Below are 21,960 nucleotides of genomic sequence, written 5' to 3' on the forward strand. Positions count from 1 at the left end.
AATTTATATAGTGATAGTATCTTCTACAAGTAGAAACTAAATTTTTGAGAATGAAGAATATAAAACTGCCTCTAACTTTTTCCACTTTCTTATTTATTTATTTTTAAAGATTTTATTTATGTATTCATGAGAGACCAACAGAGAGGCAGAGACATAGGCAGAGGGAGAAGTCGGCTCCTTGCAGGGAGCCCGATGTAGGACTCAATCCCCGGACCCGGGATCACGCTCTCAGCTGAAGGCACACGCTCAACCACTGAGCCACGCAGACGTCCCATCCTTTTCTCTTCTTTGAAAATTGTGATAGAATATACATAACATCAGATTTACCATTTCATCCTTTTTTTCCTTCACCTCCTTTTTTTATTGTAGTAAAGTATATATGACAAAATATAGAATTTTTACCATTTTTAAATGTATAGTGGCATATAGTGAACATTTTAAATGTTCAGTGGCATTAACTACATTCACTTTGGTATGCAGCCATCACCACTGTCCATCTCTAGCACTTTTTCATTATCCCAAACAGAAACTCTGTACCCATTAAATAATAACTAATTCTCATTCCCCATTCCTCCCAAATACTTTCTTTCTCTGTTAATTTTTTCTTTTATGTATACATTTTTTTGTACATCAAACTAGTATTATTTCTCATCTTTTCTAATGAACACTTTCTATTTTTTACTTTGTAAAAATAATACATTATAGAAATCCGTATATATTATAGTATTACATTTAGGGGCATATGTATATAATATGTGCATATTATTGACCATTTAGAAAATACAGAGGAACAGAAAGAAGAAAATAGTAAATTCCATCTTTCAAGGAATAACCCCAGAGTATTTTGACATGTATCCTGCCATTCTTTTCCATGTGTGTGTTTTTATTTTATTTTTTACAAAAGTGAAACTATACTATTATTTTCTGTTTTACAATTGGCTTTCTGTTCTTAGTGGTAGGTGATGAACAACTTTCTGTGTAATTTAGTATTCCTAGAACATTTTTTAATGCTAAGTTTTTTTAAATTGTAGTAGTGATGCATGTTCATTGTTGAACACAAATTATGGTAACATGAGAAATAAGACTGGTCTGTCCATATATATATATAGATTTGATACTTTCTATAGCTATGTGTTTATGTGCATATATTTAAAATTGTAGTGGAAGTAAGTTTAGTCTATATCATTGTCTAACCTGATTTTACTTTTCACTTAATATATCATGAATACTTCTCTAGGCTAATACATAAACATTTGTTACTGTCTTTTTTCTAATTAATTTTCTGATTTATTTCCCTGATATATTGTTTTCACCTTTTCTTTTGATAAAAGTAAATAGAAATATCTTTATACACACCTATAGTTATTTACTTGGGATAAATCTCCAAACCATAATTGTTGGGTAAAACAGTAGTGCCATTTTTCAGGTTTTTGCCTCCTCCTGTTAAATTATCGTCTAAAGTTCACATCTGTGTTAGCAGCGCTTAAGATAGAATCCTTACCACAACCCCCACGTTTACCACTTTGATAGGTGAACAATAATATTTTGTTTAATCTACATGCTTTTGGTATTTCTTTATATATTTGTTGCACAATAGAATTCTTTTTAGAGTTGTCTATAGTTTGTTAGGTTTTGTATATTGACTTTTACTGACTTACAGGAATTTTTTTTAGAGCCTGGATTTTGGTATTTGAATCTTGTTCTGTCATTTGCTGATTGAGTGACCTTGAACAAGTTATTTAACCTCTTCACACTTTAAGCAAGGATAATGATAGGGTAACTGGGTGAATAAAAACGTGCTTGTACAGCACTAGCCTAGGGTTCTCCAAGTATAATCCAGTCCATTGATCCATTTAGGGGGCTCTTGATGTCATCACTCTTATCACAATACACTAAGATGTTATTTGTCTTTTTCACTAACCCACATCCTTTTCCTTTTCATCTGAAATGTTATAATAGTATTTTGAAAAGGTCGTAAGTTTTATATTTAGACAGACTTGGGTTTTATCCCTGGCTCTGTTACTTAGATGAAATCTCAGCCTGTTTCTTTATCAGTAAATAGAGATGATAATACCTGCCTTGCATGGTTGAACACTCGGCATTAGCTGCTATTACGATCCTATAGGTCTATTCTGGATTTTTGGTTCTATTCCTTTGAGCTGTGACTGACAGCAGCCTTGCTTTGTAACATGAATTTAATTGAATTTTATGTCCTATTATCTGTAGTTTGCAGATGCTGAAGGTTACTTTGCTGCTTGCACAACAGATACGACTATGAATAGTTCTTTGGTAAGTGCTTTTTTTCTCATCAGGAGTGGAACGGGTAGAGTTGAGCCATGACAGGAAGGACTGAAATAGCTTTATAACACCACTATATTAGGATGTAGATAAATCCTAATATTGAGTGCCCTCTGTAAGAATTGTAATTTGGTACTTTCTTTCCTGGGACCTAGAAGTAAGCAGTTCAACCTTCTGGGGAGAGAGGGGAAGAGGACATTGGTTAAGGAGTGAAAATCCTAAGGTGTAGTCCTTTATTGTTTGTTTCTCACCAATTTAATCACTTTGTTTCATTATTATTATCACTTAGAAGCAAATATACTTGCTTGACACTAAGAATATAAAAGCAGATTGTTCATTCCACAGGTTTTTTCCACAAATTTTTAAGAGCACTTTTTAAAAATTTATTTATTTATTTATTTTAGAGAAAGAGAGTATGAGCAGGAGGAGCAGAGGGAGAGGGAAGGAGAATTCCTGCTGAGCAGAGAGCCCGATGCAGGACTCCATCTTATGTGCGACATGACCTGAGCCTAAACCAATAGTCAGATGCTCAACTGACTGCACCATTCAGGCATCCCTAAGAGCTCTTAATATGTGTTAAGCACTTGTTCTAGGCTCTGGAAATATATAGCTTATGTTCTAATATGTGAGAGATGTGTGGGGCAGAAGAGACAGATAATAAGTGAGCAAGTAAAGTAATTAACATATTCACTTATTTTCAGCATTTATAATCTAGTTGGAGAGAAAGTATGTAGAAATCTGTTTTGTTTGTTTGTTTGTTTGTTTGTTTTTTGAAGACCAAAACTAAAGCACCTCTTTAAAATGTATTGTTCCAAATGTGGCATTCTGAGAAAAATTTTAAAGTTACTCAAAAGTCTAACACCAGTTTATAAAGCATTAGCTTGGTGGCCTTATTGCCAATACAGTTTTTGGCTTGTTGGTATGTATGGCTTTTAGAACTATAGTTGGATGTGAGGTAGGTTACCAGATGCTGTGAAGGGTTTATGAAGCTTAGGGAGGATGTCATTCTGTTTCTCTGGGATCTTAAGAAAGCAAAATTCATATCAGTTGCTTCTGTCAGTATAGAAGGCAGAGTTGAGGTGACAGGCTATTCTTCTAATACTCTTCTGCTAACTTGCTATTACCAGTAAGATGGATATGTCAAATTGTTCTAGGCCAAATGCTTTAATGAGAAGTTCAGTGTAATGAAGAGACTGTGTCTGTTTTCAGATCCTATTGCCTCTTCATTTACTGAATAGTTTTCATTGGCAGAGTTCTATGCCAAAAGCTAAAAGAAAATTAAATAAAAAACACTTTTTGTTAATTTAAGAAACAGCCTAGTTGGAGAATTGTGCCTTATAGATTATTTAAAGAACATTTATAAAAACAGTAGAGGAATTCAGAACCACTTAAAAACAAAAACCTTGAGAGCTTGGTTAGATAAACCTGGCAATTCTGTTGTCTACTACTTGATTATATTTCTGTTCCTAGGGGAGTTTTATAAAATACCATTTTATGAGCTTATCATGAGGACTAAAGAGAAAGACATATTTAACTGCCCCGGAGTTGGTAACTGGTACATTGTAAGAACTGATAAGTGGTGGCCCTTTTTTTTTTACCTATTAATCCTGTAATGGTTTTCAGGAATCTTAATCTTTAGTTGAATCTAAAGTAGTAAGAAGAAACAATTTGACAAATACATACACATATTATCTTGATAGTCTCTTCATTGTCTGCCTTCACCTTTAAATTACACCATCATCAAGGGCAGAGACTTTGTCTTCTTTCAGTCTTATATCCCTTAGGATCTAGAACAGTTTCTGACATAGTAGAAGCTCAGCATGTATTTGTTAAAAGAATAAATGAAAAAAAAAATAAATGAAAAGGAATTGGAGATAATCTGTTCGCTTGAAAGAGGTCTGGTTTTATGACATTTAAATGTTTAATATATAATGTACCAATGCTGTTTGATACATTTTGGAAAAGTTCTGTGTAAACATGGTGGTGGACAGCTGTGTTTTGAGTGGTGTTTGCCATCAAAATGGCATCAATTTAAATTTTAGCCAGTATATCAGCTATTATACTTGCTGTTTATATTTGTTTGTGTTTTTGTTACATTCTAGAGTGAACCTCTGTATGTTCCTGTGAAATTTCATGATATTCCAAGTGAAAAACCTGAGAACACAAACATTGATGCTGAAAAAAGTAAGCAAAACTTAGAATTTTATAACTTAGAATTTAAGCCATCCTCAAACTTAGTGATTTTATGGGTTGACTGGGATAACCTGGCATTTTTTTCTTTTCTGTGTGGTATTGGCTTGGCTTGTCTTCCAGAAGTTTGACCAGAAGTTTTTATTAATTAAACCAGAAATAATTTCCAACTATCAGAAATCCCTATGGTTTCATCATAAAAATAAAATATTAACAATATTTTCTTCAACCGTGCCATTTGAGGCTCCTAATAGTTTTGTTGGTTCTGTGAATGGAGTAAAGAATGTCAGCTTCAGTGTAAGCACAGTATTTATCCATAATATTCTCTTGCAAAGAATGGACCTCTAGGGGAATGTTAAGCATTCTTGACCAGGAACATAATTCTCGTAAATTGAGTAGGAAGAAAAATCCACATAAAATTTTTACCATAAATGCTAAAACAATAATCATAGTATAATCCTGAGCTAGGCAGTTGTGTATGTACACAATTGCCAAACCCTTCTTTGAATATTGGTCTCATTTTAAAACCTTTAAAACATTTTTATGGATGAAAATGTTTTTTCTGTTAACTCTTTGAGCAGAGCTGCCCCAGGTAATAATAAAACTCTGGTTTAAAAAAAAAAAAAAAAACCCTCTGGTTTTTCTTTGCTGTCCAAGTCTGATCATATATGAATTAAAGAATATGCATTTATCAGTAAATTAAAACTTGTGACTTTTATTGGATGTGAGGGGAGACGTTAATGATTTTGTATTGTACTTTTCCTTTTAAGCTCCCAAAAAGTCTCGTGTAAGGTTCAGTAATATCATGGAGATTCGGCAGCTTCCATCAAGCCATGCATTGGAAGCTAAGTTGTCTCGCATGTCATATCCTACTGTGAAAGAACAAGAATCCTTACTCAAAACTGTGGGGAAACTTACTACAACTCAAGTAGCAAAAATTAGCTTTTTTTTTTGCTTTGTGGTAGGTCTTCTCTTTCTTATATGTTTAGAACTTGAATTTTAAGATGGTATATACATACCAGCAGTATGCTATTGAAGCATAGCACTTTTAGGTTGCTTAATCGTAACTTTAAAACTCAGCTATCTGGCCATAAGAATAATTAATAGTTATTTTACACTGATATATAAAGGCTAGAAAATATCGAGATAAGAGTTTACCGTATGCATTGATTTTGTCAAATAAGTGGTTTTGTAGTAGTATAGAAAATTTGTGTAAATGTGGTCAGATATTTTAGCAAGTACTCGAAACATTTCTACAGAATTTCTTGTATTGTTAATAGCTTTTCTATTATGTTAATGTAGAAACTAAAAATGTGCTAAAGATTTCACATAGAATAATCATACAGCAAATATTATTTTGCAATAAACTGGGATTAGACTTGTCTGAGTTAGTGGAAACTGAAGTTTAGAATTTGTTAATGAATTTCAGGGCTCTTTCCTATATATGCCATTGAAAGCAGCCTAATCCAAGGTTGTTTATATGAGCCTTTAAGATTTAAATTTAGGGCAGCCCCGGTGGCCCAGCGGTTTAGCGGGTGCCTTTTGCCCGGGGTGTGATCCTGGGGACCTGGGATCTAGTCCCCACATCAGGCTCCCTGCATGGAGCCTGCTTCTCCCTCCCTCCCTCTCTCTCTCTCTCTCTCTCTCATGAATAAATAAAATCTTTAAAAAAAAAAAGATTTAAATTTATACTGAGCTTTTTTAAACACCAGATAATACAGTGCTAATGTCAGTATCATTAGCTTGATGATAAGATTATTTTACTACAGTTTTGCCTGATTGCATAGCCCATTTTTTTCCATTCTCTTCCTGAATAACATCTAGTTGAGTGATACCTTGGTTAATATCAGAAAAAATTTTGGTGAGTTATGATAATTACATATATACTAAAATTAAAGGCTCATACATTTGGATTATGCTATTATTTTTGTTTGCTTGTTTTAAATGAATGTAAGGCATGACTAAGATTTATCATATGTTACCTAATTTTCAAATGAGACTTGAAGAATAATAAAAGCATCTACATAGTAAAAGTCAAAAACAAAGTAGAAAAGATAAGAAATTAAACGGGTAGTATGTGTGCGTGTTGGAAGGAAGCTGACTGTGGAATGGGATGACTATATCAGGAAGTCCAATTTAAAGGAAGAAAGCTACTTCAAATGAGCATGCAGTTCATCTCTAGGCAAATTGGTAAAAGGAAAACCTCAATTATGCAGCTTATGGCCTATTAAAAGTTAATATTTTCCTTCATTGGATAAAGCAAACTTTGTTGCAACTCACTACTCTGAGAGAATATATTACATAAATACATAGGTACTATTCCATATAATGTGCCGATTTACAAATAGATATGTGCATATTAAAAGCCCTTTAAAAAATTGTGGTAAAAATATACATGCTATAAAATTTGCCGTCTTAACCTTTTTTTTTTCATTTTAACTATTTTTAAGTGTACAGCTGAGTGGCATTAGGCACATTCACACTGTTGTGTGACCACCACCATCTGTCAACAGAACATTTTCACCCTGCAAAACTGAAATTGTATATTCATTCAATAATTCTCCTTTCCCCTAGCCTCTGACAACCAGCATTCTACTTTCTGTATCTGTGAACTTGACTGCTCTGTACCTTGTGTGTGTGGAATTATAGACTGTTTTTCCTTTTATGACTGGCTTATCTCAGCATAAAGTCTTCAGGCTTCATCCTTATAGCATGTGTCAGAACTTTTTCTTTATTTTTTTAGAACTTTTAAAGGATAAGTACCATTTCACTGTACAGATATATACTACAGTTTGTTTATTCATCGTTGATCTGCACTTGGGTGCTTCCACCTTCAGTAGTCTTAAAAAGAAAAAAAAAACTTCTAATAAGTTATAAGAGTAGAAAACTATTTTAGTCTTCAGTAAAGGCATTTCTTTAGAAAGAGTAATATAGTCCAGGTATATAGCTTTTTGGAAACCTAATTTAAGAATGATAAGCTCTGATGTGGTTTAGAGCAGTACTGTTCAATAGAAGTATAATATGAGCCTCAATGCAGGTGTCTTATGTATTTTTGAATTTTCTACAATTAGAAAAAAACTTCTAATTACATTTTTAAAATTTTTTAAAAAGTTGGGGGACAGGGCAGCTCCAGTGGCCAGCAGCTTGGCGCCACCTTCGGCCCTGGGTGTGATCCTGGAGACCCGGGATGGAGTCCCACGTCAGGCTCCCTGCATGGAGCCTGCTTCTCCCTCTGCCTGTGTCTCTGCCTGTGTGTGTATGTGTGTGTGTGTGTCTGTCATGAATGAATAAATAAAAATATTAGGGAAAAAAAGTTGGGGGACAGGCACTAAGGAGGGCACTTGATGGGATGAGCACTGGATGTTATAGGTTGGCAAATTTAATTTAAATTAAAAAAAGTTAAACACATTAATTTTAATACTATATTTTTATTTAACTCACTATATATGAAATATTTTGATATAAAATTTATTGATGAGATAGTTTATATTTTTTTAGTACTGAAATATTCTAAGCATTTCATTTCCTACTTTATTTCAGTTTCCATTTCATTTCAATTTCAGTTTTTATTTCAATTTTAGTTGCTAAACATTTCGATTTGGACTAGACACATTTCAGTTCTTTAGTAGCTACATGTGGTTAGTGGCTAATGTATTGTACAGTGTAGGAGTTCATGATTACTGCATTTGCCAGTCCTCCTTGAATATCTTTTGTCTTGTTAGGGCTTATGATGTTTTAATTTTTCTCTGTAGAATAGAATTTAGGTCATACAGTGTTTACCTAGAATATTTTTTATGATAATTTTCAAATAATCTACCACTCATGAAATAATAAAATATATAAATTATTTGTGATAGACTATTTACTATAAATGGTTGTCCTCAACTGTGGAATAATGAAAGGAAACACTGTAAGGTTAATTTTTGGAGAATAATTGAGATGGGTCTTCTTTTGTAATGAGAGTGCCGTGTATAATAGGGTGTAGAATAGGGTGGTCTTTCCAGAGTTTATAGGTAATGATGATTTCTTGTGATTTTTGAATGGCTGTTACCTGAATGATCTGTCTTTATTTTTTTATCGTGTATTAGCAGAGACCAGTAAGATTGTTTGGAAAATGAGCACAGTATTTATGTGTGAAAGTTGTAAGGACAGTGGGTCAAGAAAACTAATTATCACCCTATAAGTATTATTTGTTCTTGTAGATAAGTCTCCAAAAGATAATTAAGAGCAGAATCTTCTACCTTTTTTCTAGCACCTCATATATGTTTGGTATTGTTCATCTTAGATTGCTACCTCATTTTCTTGTTTAGAAAGTCCAGTGAAATTGCCTAGGAAGTCAGAGGTCTAGTGATGGTGTCAGAATCACTTTACCATACTTTTACCTTGGCTTTCATCTTGAGTACAGTATAGACTAAATAGAATTGACTAAACTCAGCTATCTGCTACCTTCTAGCAGTGCTCTATGTCTTTGTTGCTTAGCTGAAATGTAAATGCTAATAATTATAGTACTTAACTACAAGTTCTGAGACAGATCAAAAGATGTCCCTCTCTTAAGAGAGGATGGATTCCTCTGTGGAGTATGAATATGTTTAAATATCAGTGATGCCAAAAGCAGATAAGCAGTAAATTTACTTTGGTACTTTGGTTGACTCAGCAGTCTGCCTCTTAGTGTATATATTAGTGACACTCGAGCACATGTGCACCAGGAGGCATGCACCAGAATGTTCATAGTAGCATTGTTTGAAATAGTCAAGAAGTATCATCGACAGGAAAATGAGTGAGTTGTGGTAATATGTATTAGAATATCTAATATCAAAATAAATGAATTTTGCAACCCCTCCCACACACCTACACCAGGCATCATAAAAAAGAAGTCATCTTTCTTATTCCTTAAATCACATTAGGCACAATATTGAGAATATAAGAATATCTTTGCCTAGATGAGCAAAAGAAAAGAAAATAATCCATGTAACTAGAAAATTTCCTCTAATTACATCCAGTTATGAAAACTCTTTGTATTGTGTCTCCAAACTGAGAATCAGAGAAACAATCATAAATAGCTAGCAAATTAACATTTTTCATTGGACATTTTTAAATTTCCAAAGTGCTTATGTCCTTCTATGTATCAGTCTACCTAGCTAGCTATTTTGATTCATCCCCATAGGTGTCATCTTGCTCAATAGATTTCTCATCGTGCTGTATTCATCTGTACATATTTTAATATTTGAGAATTTCCTCAAATTTAAATTTGGTTTAGATAAACTTTAATAGAATGCTAGAAATGCTTGGATACAGCAAATTTTAAAATTGATTTGATATTGTTTTATCCTCATTTTTAAAAAAACCTGAATGCTAATTTTAACCAACTATTGTTCATTTCTTAAGGGAAATTGAATAGCAAAGATCTTAGATCTAATTATAAATGCTCTCTTTTTAAGCCTGTGATTTTTCAATAGAAAGCAACTTTTTAAAAGCTCTTATGTTAAAGTATTTAGGGAGGAAAAAGAGGAGGGGCCTATAAATTAGGACAGATATAAGCATGTCATTCATTAGGTTTCCCTTTGTTTTCTTTTTTTTAGTGGTTTCTGGCAAATTTGTCGTATCAAGAAGCACTTTCAGACACACAGGTTGCTATAGTTAATATTTTATCCTCAACTTCTGGTAAGAAATTTGTCTTCAAATCTACATTATAAATTGAGAACTATTTTTGTTTTTATATATATATATGTATATGTATATATGTACATATAAACATAAACACGTACATTTTTATCTTATTACAAATTATTACATTCATTCTAGTGTACATTAGTGCATTGGAACTATATGATATTTGTAGTTTTATGCTGTGGCCTTGTGCTATTTATATTCCTTTGCTTATTTTATGGTATTTTTTATATAACAGTATTTAAAGTTTTTATAGACTGGTTCGTTGTATTGTAGTTGTCATTCCTTTCACATATTCTTTCTGAAGCTCTTTTTCTAGACCCTTTGGCTAGATGTAATTGCTTATTTCAGAACCATAATTTACCCTGTGAAAGATGTTTTATTTTAAAAATCGAATCACCTTACTAATCTGGGAGAGGAAAAGTATTTTTGAAGCTATAAAAATAACTTGAGCACACATGCTTGATTATGATGAAGTCATAATGCTACTCTGAGTGCTGAATTTAACTGTCTTACTAGTTTACAGTAAATAGGGATATATTCTATCTGTATTGTTGAAATAAACATGATTTAGTTTAAAGGCTGTATTTTGACAGTATTTAAACTGATGAATCTTTTTTCTTTCTAGGACTTTTTACCTTAATTCTTGCTGCAGTGTTTCCAAGTAATAGTGGAGATAGATTTACTCTTTCTAAACTATTAGCTGTAATTTTAAGGTAAGAACATAGCATAATAGCTAGTTATTTCTGCTTAAAAATATGATGTTTAAAATTTTTTCTGGTAGTGACATAGGATAATATATATTATAGTATACTAAATAGGCAGAGAAAGATGATAAAAGTAGGTTTAAATGGACATCATGCTACTCAGCCTGTGTCACATCCTTAACTAGTTTTCTCAATGGTCTTGGGGGAGAGTAACTGGAGGGAAGGAACCCCAAGGCAGCTTTGGCTCCCATTCATAGGAGGACAGACAGTATAATACTATATATTGTACTGATTCTTATGTTTGATATAATGTGGCAACTTAACCCTCATTACCTTCCAAGTTCCTATTTCCTTTTCCTAAAACAAATTCCCTTTTTTGTTTCAGTTTTGGGTTTTACTTCTGTTTCTGGAAGTCAAACATGCAGTCTTCTCTGATTGACTCAGCCTCAAGTGATACTTCAGTTATTTTCTGTATAAATCAGTTGGCAACTTTGCATTACCGTATAACATCAGTATTGTCAATAACTGTATTTAAGTCTTTTATTTTTATGTAACTTTGTGTGTGTTTGTCTTGTCTTTTTCACAGTTTATAAACCTTTAAAGGCCAGAGCCTTTTTTTGATAGTTATTTGTGCCACCAACATTCTAGCCTAGGGCTTTGCTTACCAGCAGTACTCAAAAAAGATGTGTCAGTTTGATAAAGCTGTTGTTTTTACTGAAAAGAAAGCAGAATCAGAGAAGGTAATAGAATGATTTAATAGAGTAATGTTTAACTGTCAGATCTGGGTTTAAATCAGGGCTTTTGTTCTTTGTTTCTGTCAGGTCCCTTAAACTCTCTGAGAGTTTCTTAATGAGAAAATGATTATAATATCTACTTTCCAGCCTCGTTTTAACATTTGGTGGAAATGTATATAAAAAATGATTATCATGGGGACTGAGGTGTACTTGGCAAAAAGCTAAAAAGTCTCACTTCATCAATCGAGAGACAAAAAAAAGTGTAGCCTCCATGTAAACTACCTGGAATTTAATCCTGCTTCCATATTACTAGTTTTGCGATTTGGAGCAAGTTTCTTGTCAGTGTCACAGTTTCCTCACCTGTAAGTTGGGAATACTAGTAAGATTTGTCTCAAAGGATTCTTATGAGGATTAAATGAGTTAAAACTTCTAAACCGCTTGTAACAGTGTCTGGTGTATATTAAGTGCTCAATATATTTAGTCGTTGTGATTATTATTATCTAAATGGAATTAAAACTTCTAATTTCTAGTATGCTATGGGTGCTCAATAATTAACAAAAAATTATAATATTTGAGACATTTGAATACTTAACATAAGGACTAAATTTGAATGATGCTGTAATTCCATTAAGGGAAAAAAATTTTTTTTTTTTTTTTAAGGGAAAAAAATTTTTTTTAAATATTCCTCTCCCATGCCACTTAGGTCTTTGGATCATTAGATGAAAGAATTAGACTGGCTTAAAAAAAAATTAGCACTATTTTATCTGCTTTAAAAGTATGTACAATTACAAGATGCATGGAAATAGAAAGATGATATAAGCTCTGTGAGAACAGGAACCAAATCTGTTTTGTTTGCTGCTGTAACATGGTACTTAGCTCAACAAATACAAATTAAAAACTTTTTTTTTCAATAAATAACAGTTGAATGAATGATCTCTGATTTCTCTACACTTTTAATTCAGTCTTTTTTCATCCATTAATTTAATTAATTTAATCATTTTAAATATTTAAGGAGAGTTTTTTGCTATTTTAGATTTTACCGGTAGGCAAGAGTTAGTGCTACTGCTAGTGTGGATATACTATATGTATATCTTCAAAAAAAAAAAAAAGTTTGGAAGAGGACTGACAAGTTGGTTACTTCCTTAACTGAAAGGCAGTAGGTAGCATAGGAGGTAAGAATACTTACCTAGAAGCAGACTGGCTGAGTTCCAGTCCCAGCTAAGTGATTTTGGTCAAGTTACTTTGTATGTTTGTACATTAGTATAAAATGGTAATTTTATAAAATAGTAGTTTTATACTAAACAGTACCTTTTTATGAGGTAATTTGTACATTTTGAATTAAATGAATACAAGTATAGCACTTACACTGTCCTGTTAATATTGTTAGATATTATTAATTAAATCACTAAATTCTTTGACAGATATAGTTTTACCCTACTTTGAGAGTAGTCTACATCGCTTATAAATAATTTTTATCTTTATTATTAGCTCCTTTAAGGAATTTATTATTTGCTCATCAGTATTACTGTTATTCTCATAGCATTGGAGGTGTTGTGCTGGTAAACTTGTCAGGGTCTGAAAAATCTGCTGGAAGAGATACAATAGGTAAGTACTGTGACTCCACATTCTTTCTCTTAAGAGTATACAAGAAGATTTTGTACATGTCATTATTTGTGTCCTTGTGTGCATGTGTGTGCACACACACACGGTAGGCACTAAATGGGGCCTTTTTGAAACTTTTCCTTTGGAAATAATGTAAAAAATTTCAAAAATAGTTCACAGAATTCCCATGTAGCCTTCACTCAGATTCTCTGCTAGGTACATAACTGCAGTACAGTTATAAAAACCAGGAATTAACATTGATTATAATATATATATATATATATATATTTTTTTTTTTTTTAGAGGAGAGGGAGGGAGCCTGAGGAGGGACAAGAGGGAGAGGGAAGGAGAGAATCTGAAGCAGGCTTCATGCCCAGTGCCAACCCTGATGTGGGCTCAGTCTTACAACTCTGACATCATGACCTGAGCCAAAATCAAGTGATCGTTTAACCAACTGAACCACCCTGTCGCCCCAACGTTGATGATAATTAAGTTATTTAGTCTGTATATCCTTTTCAAATCTCACCTTTTTTTCCTCTAATGTTCTTTTTCTACCCCAGTATCACTTGTTGCAGTTAGTTTTCATGTCTCTTTAGTTTCCTTTAATCTGGAACTGTCCCTCAGTCGTCTTCTTTTTTTTTTTTTTTTTTTTTAAGATTTTTATTTATTTATTCATGATAGACATAGAGAGAGGCAGAGATACAGGCAGAGGGAGAAGCAGGCTCCATGCAAGGAGCCCGACATGGGACTCGATCCTGGGACTCCAGGATCGTGCCCTGCACCAAAGGCAGGCGCCAAACCGCCAAGCCACCCAGGGATCCCCCCTCAGTCTTCTTTTGTTTTTGTTTTTCTTTTTGGGTTTTTATATCCTTAACACTTTTAAGGGATACCGTTCCAGTTGTTTTGTGGAATGTTCCTCACTTTTGGTTTGTCTGGTACTTCCTTAACCATAAGGAACCATAAGTATGTTGTGTACTTTTGGTAAGAATGCCATGGAAGTGTATCAGAAGCACATTAGCACATTGTATTAGCACATTGTATCAGAAGGCACATGATGTTGTTCCGTTACAAGTGACTAGTTAATTTTAAGATGGTGTCTGCCAGGTTGCTCCAGTGTAAAGTTACTAATTTTTTTGTTTGTAAGTAGTAAGCATCTTGTAGGGAGATACTTTGAGACTATGCAGATACCCTGTTTCTGTTAAACTTGCACCCACAAATTTTGTGATTCACTCATGCTTCTTGCCTGCAACATTTACTGCTATGGTGCATACACAGTTTTGATCTGTTGTTTAGATTAAACCAAAACAAAAATAATCAGAACCCAGTTTAATGACTTCCTTATGGATATTTTGTTTAAATATTTAAAGTTTGTTGAATGGAAAAGGTGCTTTCTAAACTATCCCTGGTCACTGCCCAGTGAGCCAGCCATGCCTTGAACTATATCACTATATCATCTTCTCCTCTTTCTAAGAACAGCTTTGTATATGTAAAACAATACATGTATTTGTTGTGTATGTGTGAGATTTTTTTTGATAGGCTTTCTTTTTGCTTTTTAAAAAATGTTTTAAAATTAAAAGATAAGATTTCATAAAACACTGGACTTTTGGATAATTAAAGTATTAAGTGTGGTCACTTGGCAGACAGCACATTAATTTAACTGTTTTTAAAGGCTTACTTAAATGTTTTTGAGAGTGAGTTAACACATTAAGAGAATCAGTATTTATTATGCCTGTACTATAAAGCCTGTATTATATTAGATATTTTAGAACATTAAAAAGTATAAGTAATGTGTTTGCAGTTTTCAAGGGAGTTCTTGATTTTAATTATTATACGAGCTTTATAAAATGAAACCACTAGAGAATAAATAATACTGTGTTTAGGGACACCTGGGTGGTTCAGTGGTTGAGCGTCTGCCTTTGGCTCAGGTTGTGATCCCAGGGTCTGGAGATCAAGTCCTGCATTGGGCTCCCTGCATGGAGCCTGCTTTTCCCTCTGCCTGTGTGTCTGCCTCTGTGTGTGTGTATCTCATGAATAAATAAAATCTTAAAAAAAAAATAATACTGCTGTGTTTAACCACGTAAGTATTAAATCAGTCTAAAATAGAAGACGAGGATGAAAATTTAGTGGAGGAGGTGGAGGATGCTTTGTGGCAGAGGGGGATGCTTTAACTGGGCCTTGAAGATGGTAGAAGAATATATATTAAAGATGATACGTGGCAGGGGAGACCTGGCTTAGAGATGGAAAGAAACCAGTGTCAGGTGTCAAATTGTTTATGTAGAGAAAAATAGGAAGTAGACTTCAAAATTAAAAAACAATGTGCTACTTATAGGAGTTTTAATATTATAACATGCATGTTTGGCTAGATCATTGGCTGTTTTTGCATGTGTTTATTAACTCTTTAAACTTCTTCATAAAAAAAATAAATAAAAAATAAACTTCTTCGTAAAAAAAAATAAAAAATAAACTTCGTACTGGAGGAGAAGTAGGCTATACTTTATCTTTCCATATTTCTGAACTTCTTGAAATAGCATCTGACACATTGTTAGATTTTAAGTAAGTGTCTGTTAAATGAGTTAATGAACAAATACTTTAATTCATTATGTTGATTTTTACAGGTTCCATTTGGTCTCTCGTTGGAGCCATGCTCTATGCTGTCTATATTGTTATGATTAAGAGAAAAGTAGACAGGGAAGATAAGTTGGATATTCCAATGTTCTTTGGTAAGAATATGTTTACCTGTGAGGCTACTTTCTTTGAATGATTAACTTAGGGTTTTGTTTTTGGAAGGAATAAAGAAGCCTTTCTCTTCTCCATATGATTCTTTAAAACACATCATATTTTAACGATTATGAAGTCCAAAATCAGTGTTTTTCTCATATCTTGCCCTGCAAAATTGTGCGCCTGTGATGGGATGCTGGTTTCCTCGGTGTGAGGTAAAGAAAGAAATTCTTTCTAAAGCCTTTTTCACATTTATGTTTTCAGCTTGTGAATTCAGATATTTTCTTCATTGATATCACAGAATTATGCTGTTATAAGAATGTGAGAGTATACCTGTTGTATTACATATTTTGCTATTTTTGAATTGTTAGAAGCATAGGATTAGAGAAACTGCCCCCAAATGATAGCTTATAATACTATTTCTAGTGTATCTACTGTTCATTAAAACTCATGGGCCACTTAAAGGCTTTCCTTTTGCACTTTAAGATATAGACTCTTAGAATATTTTCAAATTACCCAGTTATAGTTTCTGGCATCAATTCTTAATTTTGATAAACAAAATGCCTAATATGATTTATAAGTTCTGTTTGCTAATATCAGCTCAGTAGCTCAGTAAAAACCTTGTACTCTGTCGGATATCTGTAGATGCCTTCCAAAAGATACTTGAGTATCAATAGATAAAAAAGCCTGGTGATGAAAGTTCAAATTACAGCTTATAGGGAATCAGGAGACCAGGAATATGGCGGTTATAATTTCATTTATTTCATACTCATCTGCAAAATGAGGAAATTGGACTAGATGAGTATAGCTTTCAAACTGATATGCAGAGGATCCTGGGAAGGGGAGGAGTAGGTGAAGTTGCATGCATGGTTCTGGTTCTTGGAGTCCTTTGCTACTTCAGCTGGCACAGCTCTGTTTTTTGGCCTTTTGCATTGTAATTGAATTTGTAAAAAGATTTTTCTGCTAAAAAAAAGTTGAATATCTTCACCTAAAGATTGACAGAAATAAAGCATTTGGAAAGCCTCAGACCAACTGATCACTTGAGTTTAAGTATGGAATTCAATAAGTATACTTTAAATATGAAGTTAATTTTAGTGATGTTTTATTTTAGCATAGAAAATTCCACTTGGAATGAAATGAAATGCCAATATTTTTTGAGTGTGTGTGTGTGTGTGTGTGTGTATGTGTTTAAGATTGGCAATTTTCAGGAAAATTTGTTCAATTTGCTCTTATTACAGTATACATAGACATGTAACTTGATTGGTTTTCCTCATATGTGATGTGATATGTAGCACATTATTATTTTGACCTGGGCTTTGCAATAGGCAGGACTAGAAAAGAAGTTAAGATTGGGTTGTGGAGGGTTCTTTAGGCATAGGGGTGTGAGCAGAGGGTAACAGGGAACAGTGTCGATCTGTGTGATTGTGGTGGAGGTTCATTTTAGAACATAACAGGAGGATATATAGGCCAGATTCTGGGGGATCTAGAGAATAGATAGAAGCAATTGAGACCTTTGTCTTTAGGTCCAAAGGTTGTTAATTTATGTGGGATTCCATAGGCTTGATAGTTCAGGGACCCCAAACTAGATTGGATTTTTGGTAATGCCAAATTTTGGTGTTATAATTACAATAATTTTTTAATATTGTGTAGACTTTTCAGGTCATGAGTCTTTTCTGTATGTCATTTTATTTGTTTTTATTTTTATCACTAGATGTCTTAAATTGGGTATCCTAGAAGAAGCAGGATATGAGACCAGGATTTCTTATGGGTGCTTTATTGAGGGGGTGCTCTCTAGGAAAAACTGACAAGAGAGTAAGAAAAGAGGATAGGGAAGGGGAAAGAACCATGTGGTCTCACGTATAGTGAGGTTTGGCCCAGTTTGTGGCATGGCAGGGGGCAGGAGGTAGAGGCGGGGGAGAAGAAGTGGTTTATTTCTAGGTATTTCTCAGAGACCTTCTGGCCCTGAGCCATTAGGATTTCAGCCATGTGCATCCTTCATGGGTTAGTTGAGGGCTGCAGAGGATGTGGGCTGATCAGGTTGTGAACTTCATAGAAAGGGCAAGCTTGTTTACTCTCCAAGACAGCTCTTCTTCAGAAATGGTGGATGGCTGTGAGTCTTTAGCAGCAGATAGAGAGTGGGTGTTCCAGTCCTGTTAAGATTTAAGTAGGCATCCCAAATACTAGCTTATTATTTAGCAACAAATATAAAATATATTTTTACTGTAATGTAACTTTCTTTTAAGCAAGCTCTATAGTTAGCTAATGGATTTGTGATGTTCAACTGTATAGGAAGTGCACTAAAAATGACTATAAAATTGTAAATATTTTCCTTTATGGTGTTTGTATTCACACGTAGTAATATGTAAACTTACATTTCTATAATGATAGCAGCTTACCTTTACTAACTTTTTATCAGGTACTGTGCTATATTTAAAATGTTTCATCTAATTTTCCTAATAACCTAATTAAATATGATTTTATATTTATGGCTTAGGAGTGGCTTTTGCATCTTGCATAAGGTTTATACTTCTAGTGAATGGTGAAACTGGGATTGGAACCCAGGGCAATCAGATTGCAGAGCACACGTTTTGAACTACTAAATGTTACAGCGTACTTTACAGGTAGTCAGTCTGCACTTAGTTAATATGCTGAGTCATTTGTGTGTGTATGTTACCTCACCAACTAGTTTATGAGTGCCTGGAAGGCAAGAACCAAGAATGTATCTGGTTTGGAAACTTCGTCCATTATTTCCAGCAATATCACAGATGCTTTAAACATAAATATAAGTTGAATCAGAGAGCAGACTACTTCCTCATAATTAATTTAGATTACATATCCATACACAGACATATTTCTTTTAAGTTTGAAGATACTGAATTATTAGTAGCTAAACCTAACAACCTTTCTTTTTGAATTAAGTAATTTATTCCTTAGTAGTTGCTCCATGCAGTATAAATAGTGGAACCTTGAAGACTCAGTGATTGCAAGTTGTCAGTATAGTTTTTTTCTGATGTTGAGCTGTCCATAGGTCTGACCAAAAGAAACAGAAGTTTCAGTTAAGGAAATCTTTTGGAGCCCTTTGTGTAAAATCTGTGTTTTCTAATTGTAGAGTTATAAGATTGAAGAATTTAAATAAATTTCAATTACTAACTGTTGTCTCTTTTATGCATATCTAGGTTTTGTAGGTCTGTTTAATCTGCTGCTCTTATGGCCAGGTTTCTTTTTACTTCATTATACTGGATTTGAGGACTTTGAGTTTCCCAATAAAGTAGTATTAATGTGCATTATCATTAATGGCCTTATTGGAACAGTTCTCTCAGAGTTCCTGTGGTTGTGGTATGTACTATTTATTATGCTATGATTTATTAGATATCAGTTTTTGGACTTTTGGATAGGTTAAGCATTTTTATTTCTTCTGTCTTCAGATGGCTCCTCCTGTGCACCTTTCCACCCCACACACTTCACACTTTTAATAAAGTAACTCCACTAGAGCAGGAACTTTGTGTTGTAACTTCTGTGCACTGATTGTATAGAATAATACCTTACATATAGAAGGAGCTCAATAAATATTTATTGAATAAATAATTTTAATGAATGGATGCGTATAAATTATCTAAATTTGTACAAGGGTTTTAAAAGAATGTTATATAAATGAAAGGTGTCCTCTATTGGAGGTTTATATTCTAAATATGAACAACGTGAGTTCTTAGTGAGAATCTAGGGAATTTTGCTAATTTAAGAGACTGGAATATTTGATTGTTCATAGAGTGTTTTTGTTTTGTTTATTCTTAAGACTTTTCATATAAGTGAGCTAGATATGTTACCCTAAACCCTGATTAATTTGAGATGTTACCATGCTTGAAAGGTTATATCAAATATGTTGATCCATAGATCAACAGATAGATAATGATCCGAAAATAGTTAGACGACAGTATCCTGTATGGAATTTAAGAAATCTTTCAAATACAGATTTTTTTTTTTAAGATTTTATTTATTTATGATACACAGAGAGAGAGAGGCAGAGACACAGTCAAAGGGAGAAGCAGGCTCCATGCAGGGAGCCTGATGTGGGACTCGATCCCGGGTCTCCAGGATCACGCCCTGGGCTGAAGGCAGGTGCTAAACCGCTGAGCCACCCAGGGATCCCCTCAAATACAGATCTTAATACTTAGTCCTATTTCCATCTAATAGGAACTGAAAAACAACCTACAAATTGTACTTAAACTCCTAAATGGATTTTATGATATGCCAATTAGAACTGCTAACTAGTTTTCCTTTGCAAAACACTGTGACAAAAGTAGCCTTTCCATGAACATTTCCTTAATGCTCTGCCTGTACTTTTTCCCCTCCTTAATTAAGGAAATTTCTGTTTTCTTGATATTCTTCCACACTTACTCCCTTTCATGTGGTAAAGATTTACTTTATTTTGTAGTAATTTTTACTTAAATTCCTTTGCCTGATCTAACATTCTGATATTAGAATCTCTACATTTACTCATTCATTCTTCCATCTTTCATTACATGGATTTTAGGTATTCAGTTTTTTTAAGCAAAGAGTTACATACTTTATTTTCTATATTAATTATATCATATACTCTCATCCTATTGCTTCCTTACTAGTCTGGTATTTCTTTTTTTCTCTCATTTCTCTACTCTTGGTTCTGGACAGATAGAACTACTTACTGATTGTTTTTTGATTGAACTCAGTTGAATCATGAGGAATTGTTCATATTCAACCATTTTTGACTACAATTTAAATAATTACATACTCCTTGTATTTTAAAGATTTTTTTTTTTAATTTTTATTTACTTAGGCACACAGTGAGAGAGAGAGAGGCAGAGACACAGGCAGAGGGAGAAGCAGACTCCATGCACCAGGAGCCCGACGTGGGATTCGATCCTGGTCTCCAGGATCATGCCCTGGGCCAAAGGCAGGCGCTAAACCGCTACGCCACCCAGGGATCCCTACTCCTTGTATTTTAATGAAGGCTCATGTTTTCTAGTCTTCTGACTTTAAGTTAGACAATTTCAAAGCAAATTAATATATTTGAAAGCAATAATTAAATTTTTCTTTGGGAAAGATTTGGTATAATGCTTATTACATTATTACATTAAGACTCAGAGTAAACATGGACTGTGTCACTTTATTGAGAGCTTTAGGTTTATTTATTTATTTATTTATTTATTTATTTATTTATTTAGATTTTCTTTATTTATTCATGAGAGACGCAGAGACACAGAGAGAGAGGCAGAGACACAGACAGAGGGAGAAGCAGGCTCCATGCAGGGAGCCTGATGCAGAACTCAATCCCCAGACTCCAGGATCATGCCCTGGGCCGAAGGCAGGCGCTAAACCAGTGAGCCACCCAGGGATCCCCGAGAGCTTTAGTTTTAATAAACATATACAGTAGAGAGTTTTCTTATGTTTTGCAGAATATAATGTAGGCTTTAGGGAATGATCAAGTAGGAGTTGTGACATGTAATCTATGTGAGCTTTTTTAGTTTGCTTCCTTGGAATACTTTACATTTAAATAAATAATAATATATTTTGCAACTTTTTATTTAACTTTTTTAGAATGAAAAAAATAATAATACATACATTTTTTTTTAGAAAAAAAAATAATAATACATACAAAAGTCTACAATATGGAAGGGTGTACAGTGAAAAGGAAATCTTATCCCTCTTTCACTCTAAATCTCCCTTCATTTTTCCCAGAGATAACTACTATTAGCTTCTAAACCTTCTACAAAATTTTCTGTACAGGCAGAAGTATTAATCTCCTAATAACCCCCCTCTTTTTTCTTATTTTTAACACGCAAATGGAACATGCTATGGATATTGTTTTTTTTACATTGCCTTTTTTTTTTTTTTTTTTTTTACTGATTGTCTTGTAAATCTCTATATATCAGCACTTAGGTTCAATTCATTTTGTAAAGCCTGTGTAGCATTCCAATACATTATGTTTCTCAATCTATTATGTAACTAACATACTAGATAGAATATAATATGTTTTGCCTGTTCCTTATTGAGAGACACTTTAAGTT

The 21,960-nt window shown here is 33.5% G+C and overlaps 1 protein-coding gene across 7 annotated transcripts in view; it reads left to right on the top strand.

Annotated features, from left to right (window-relative positions):
- The window catches only part of SLC35F5 (solute carrier family 35 member F5), a 38,777-nt gene that overhangs the window by 5,894 nt on the left and 10,923 nt on the right, over positions 1 to 21,960 (top strand). For 4 of the 7 annotated variants that reach the window (XM_072788970.1, XM_072788969.1, XM_072788968.1 and 1 more), the window contains 8 exons: positions 2,227 to 2,289; positions 4,401 to 4,482; positions 5,259 to 5,449; positions 10,068 to 10,149; positions 10,784 to 10,871; positions 13,137 to 13,201; positions 15,814 to 15,918; positions 19,093 to 19,252. In XM_072788970.1, coding sequence (XP_072645071.1) covers positions 2,227 to 2,289; positions 4,401 to 4,482; positions 5,259 to 5,449; positions 10,068 to 10,149; positions 10,784 to 10,871; positions 13,137 to 13,201; positions 15,814 to 15,918; positions 19,093 to 19,252 — 836 coding nt within the window. Of the gene's footprint in view, positions 1 to 2,226; positions 2,290 to 4,400; positions 4,483 to 5,258; positions 5,450 to 10,067; positions 10,150 to 10,783; positions 10,872 to 11,247; positions 11,472 to 13,136; positions 13,202 to 15,813; positions 15,919 to 19,092; positions 19,253 to 21,960 lie in introns of those variants that run through there. The other 3 variants (XR_012013206.1, XR_012013205.1, XM_072788972.1) reach the window with 2 other exon arrangements.

This window comes from Canis lupus, chromosome 20 (assembly GCF_048164855.1).
Source record: "Canis lupus baileyi chromosome 20, mCanLup2.hap1, whole genome shotgun sequence".
Lineage (NCBI taxonomy): Eukaryota > Metazoa > Chordata > Mammalia > Carnivora > Canidae > Canis > Canis lupus.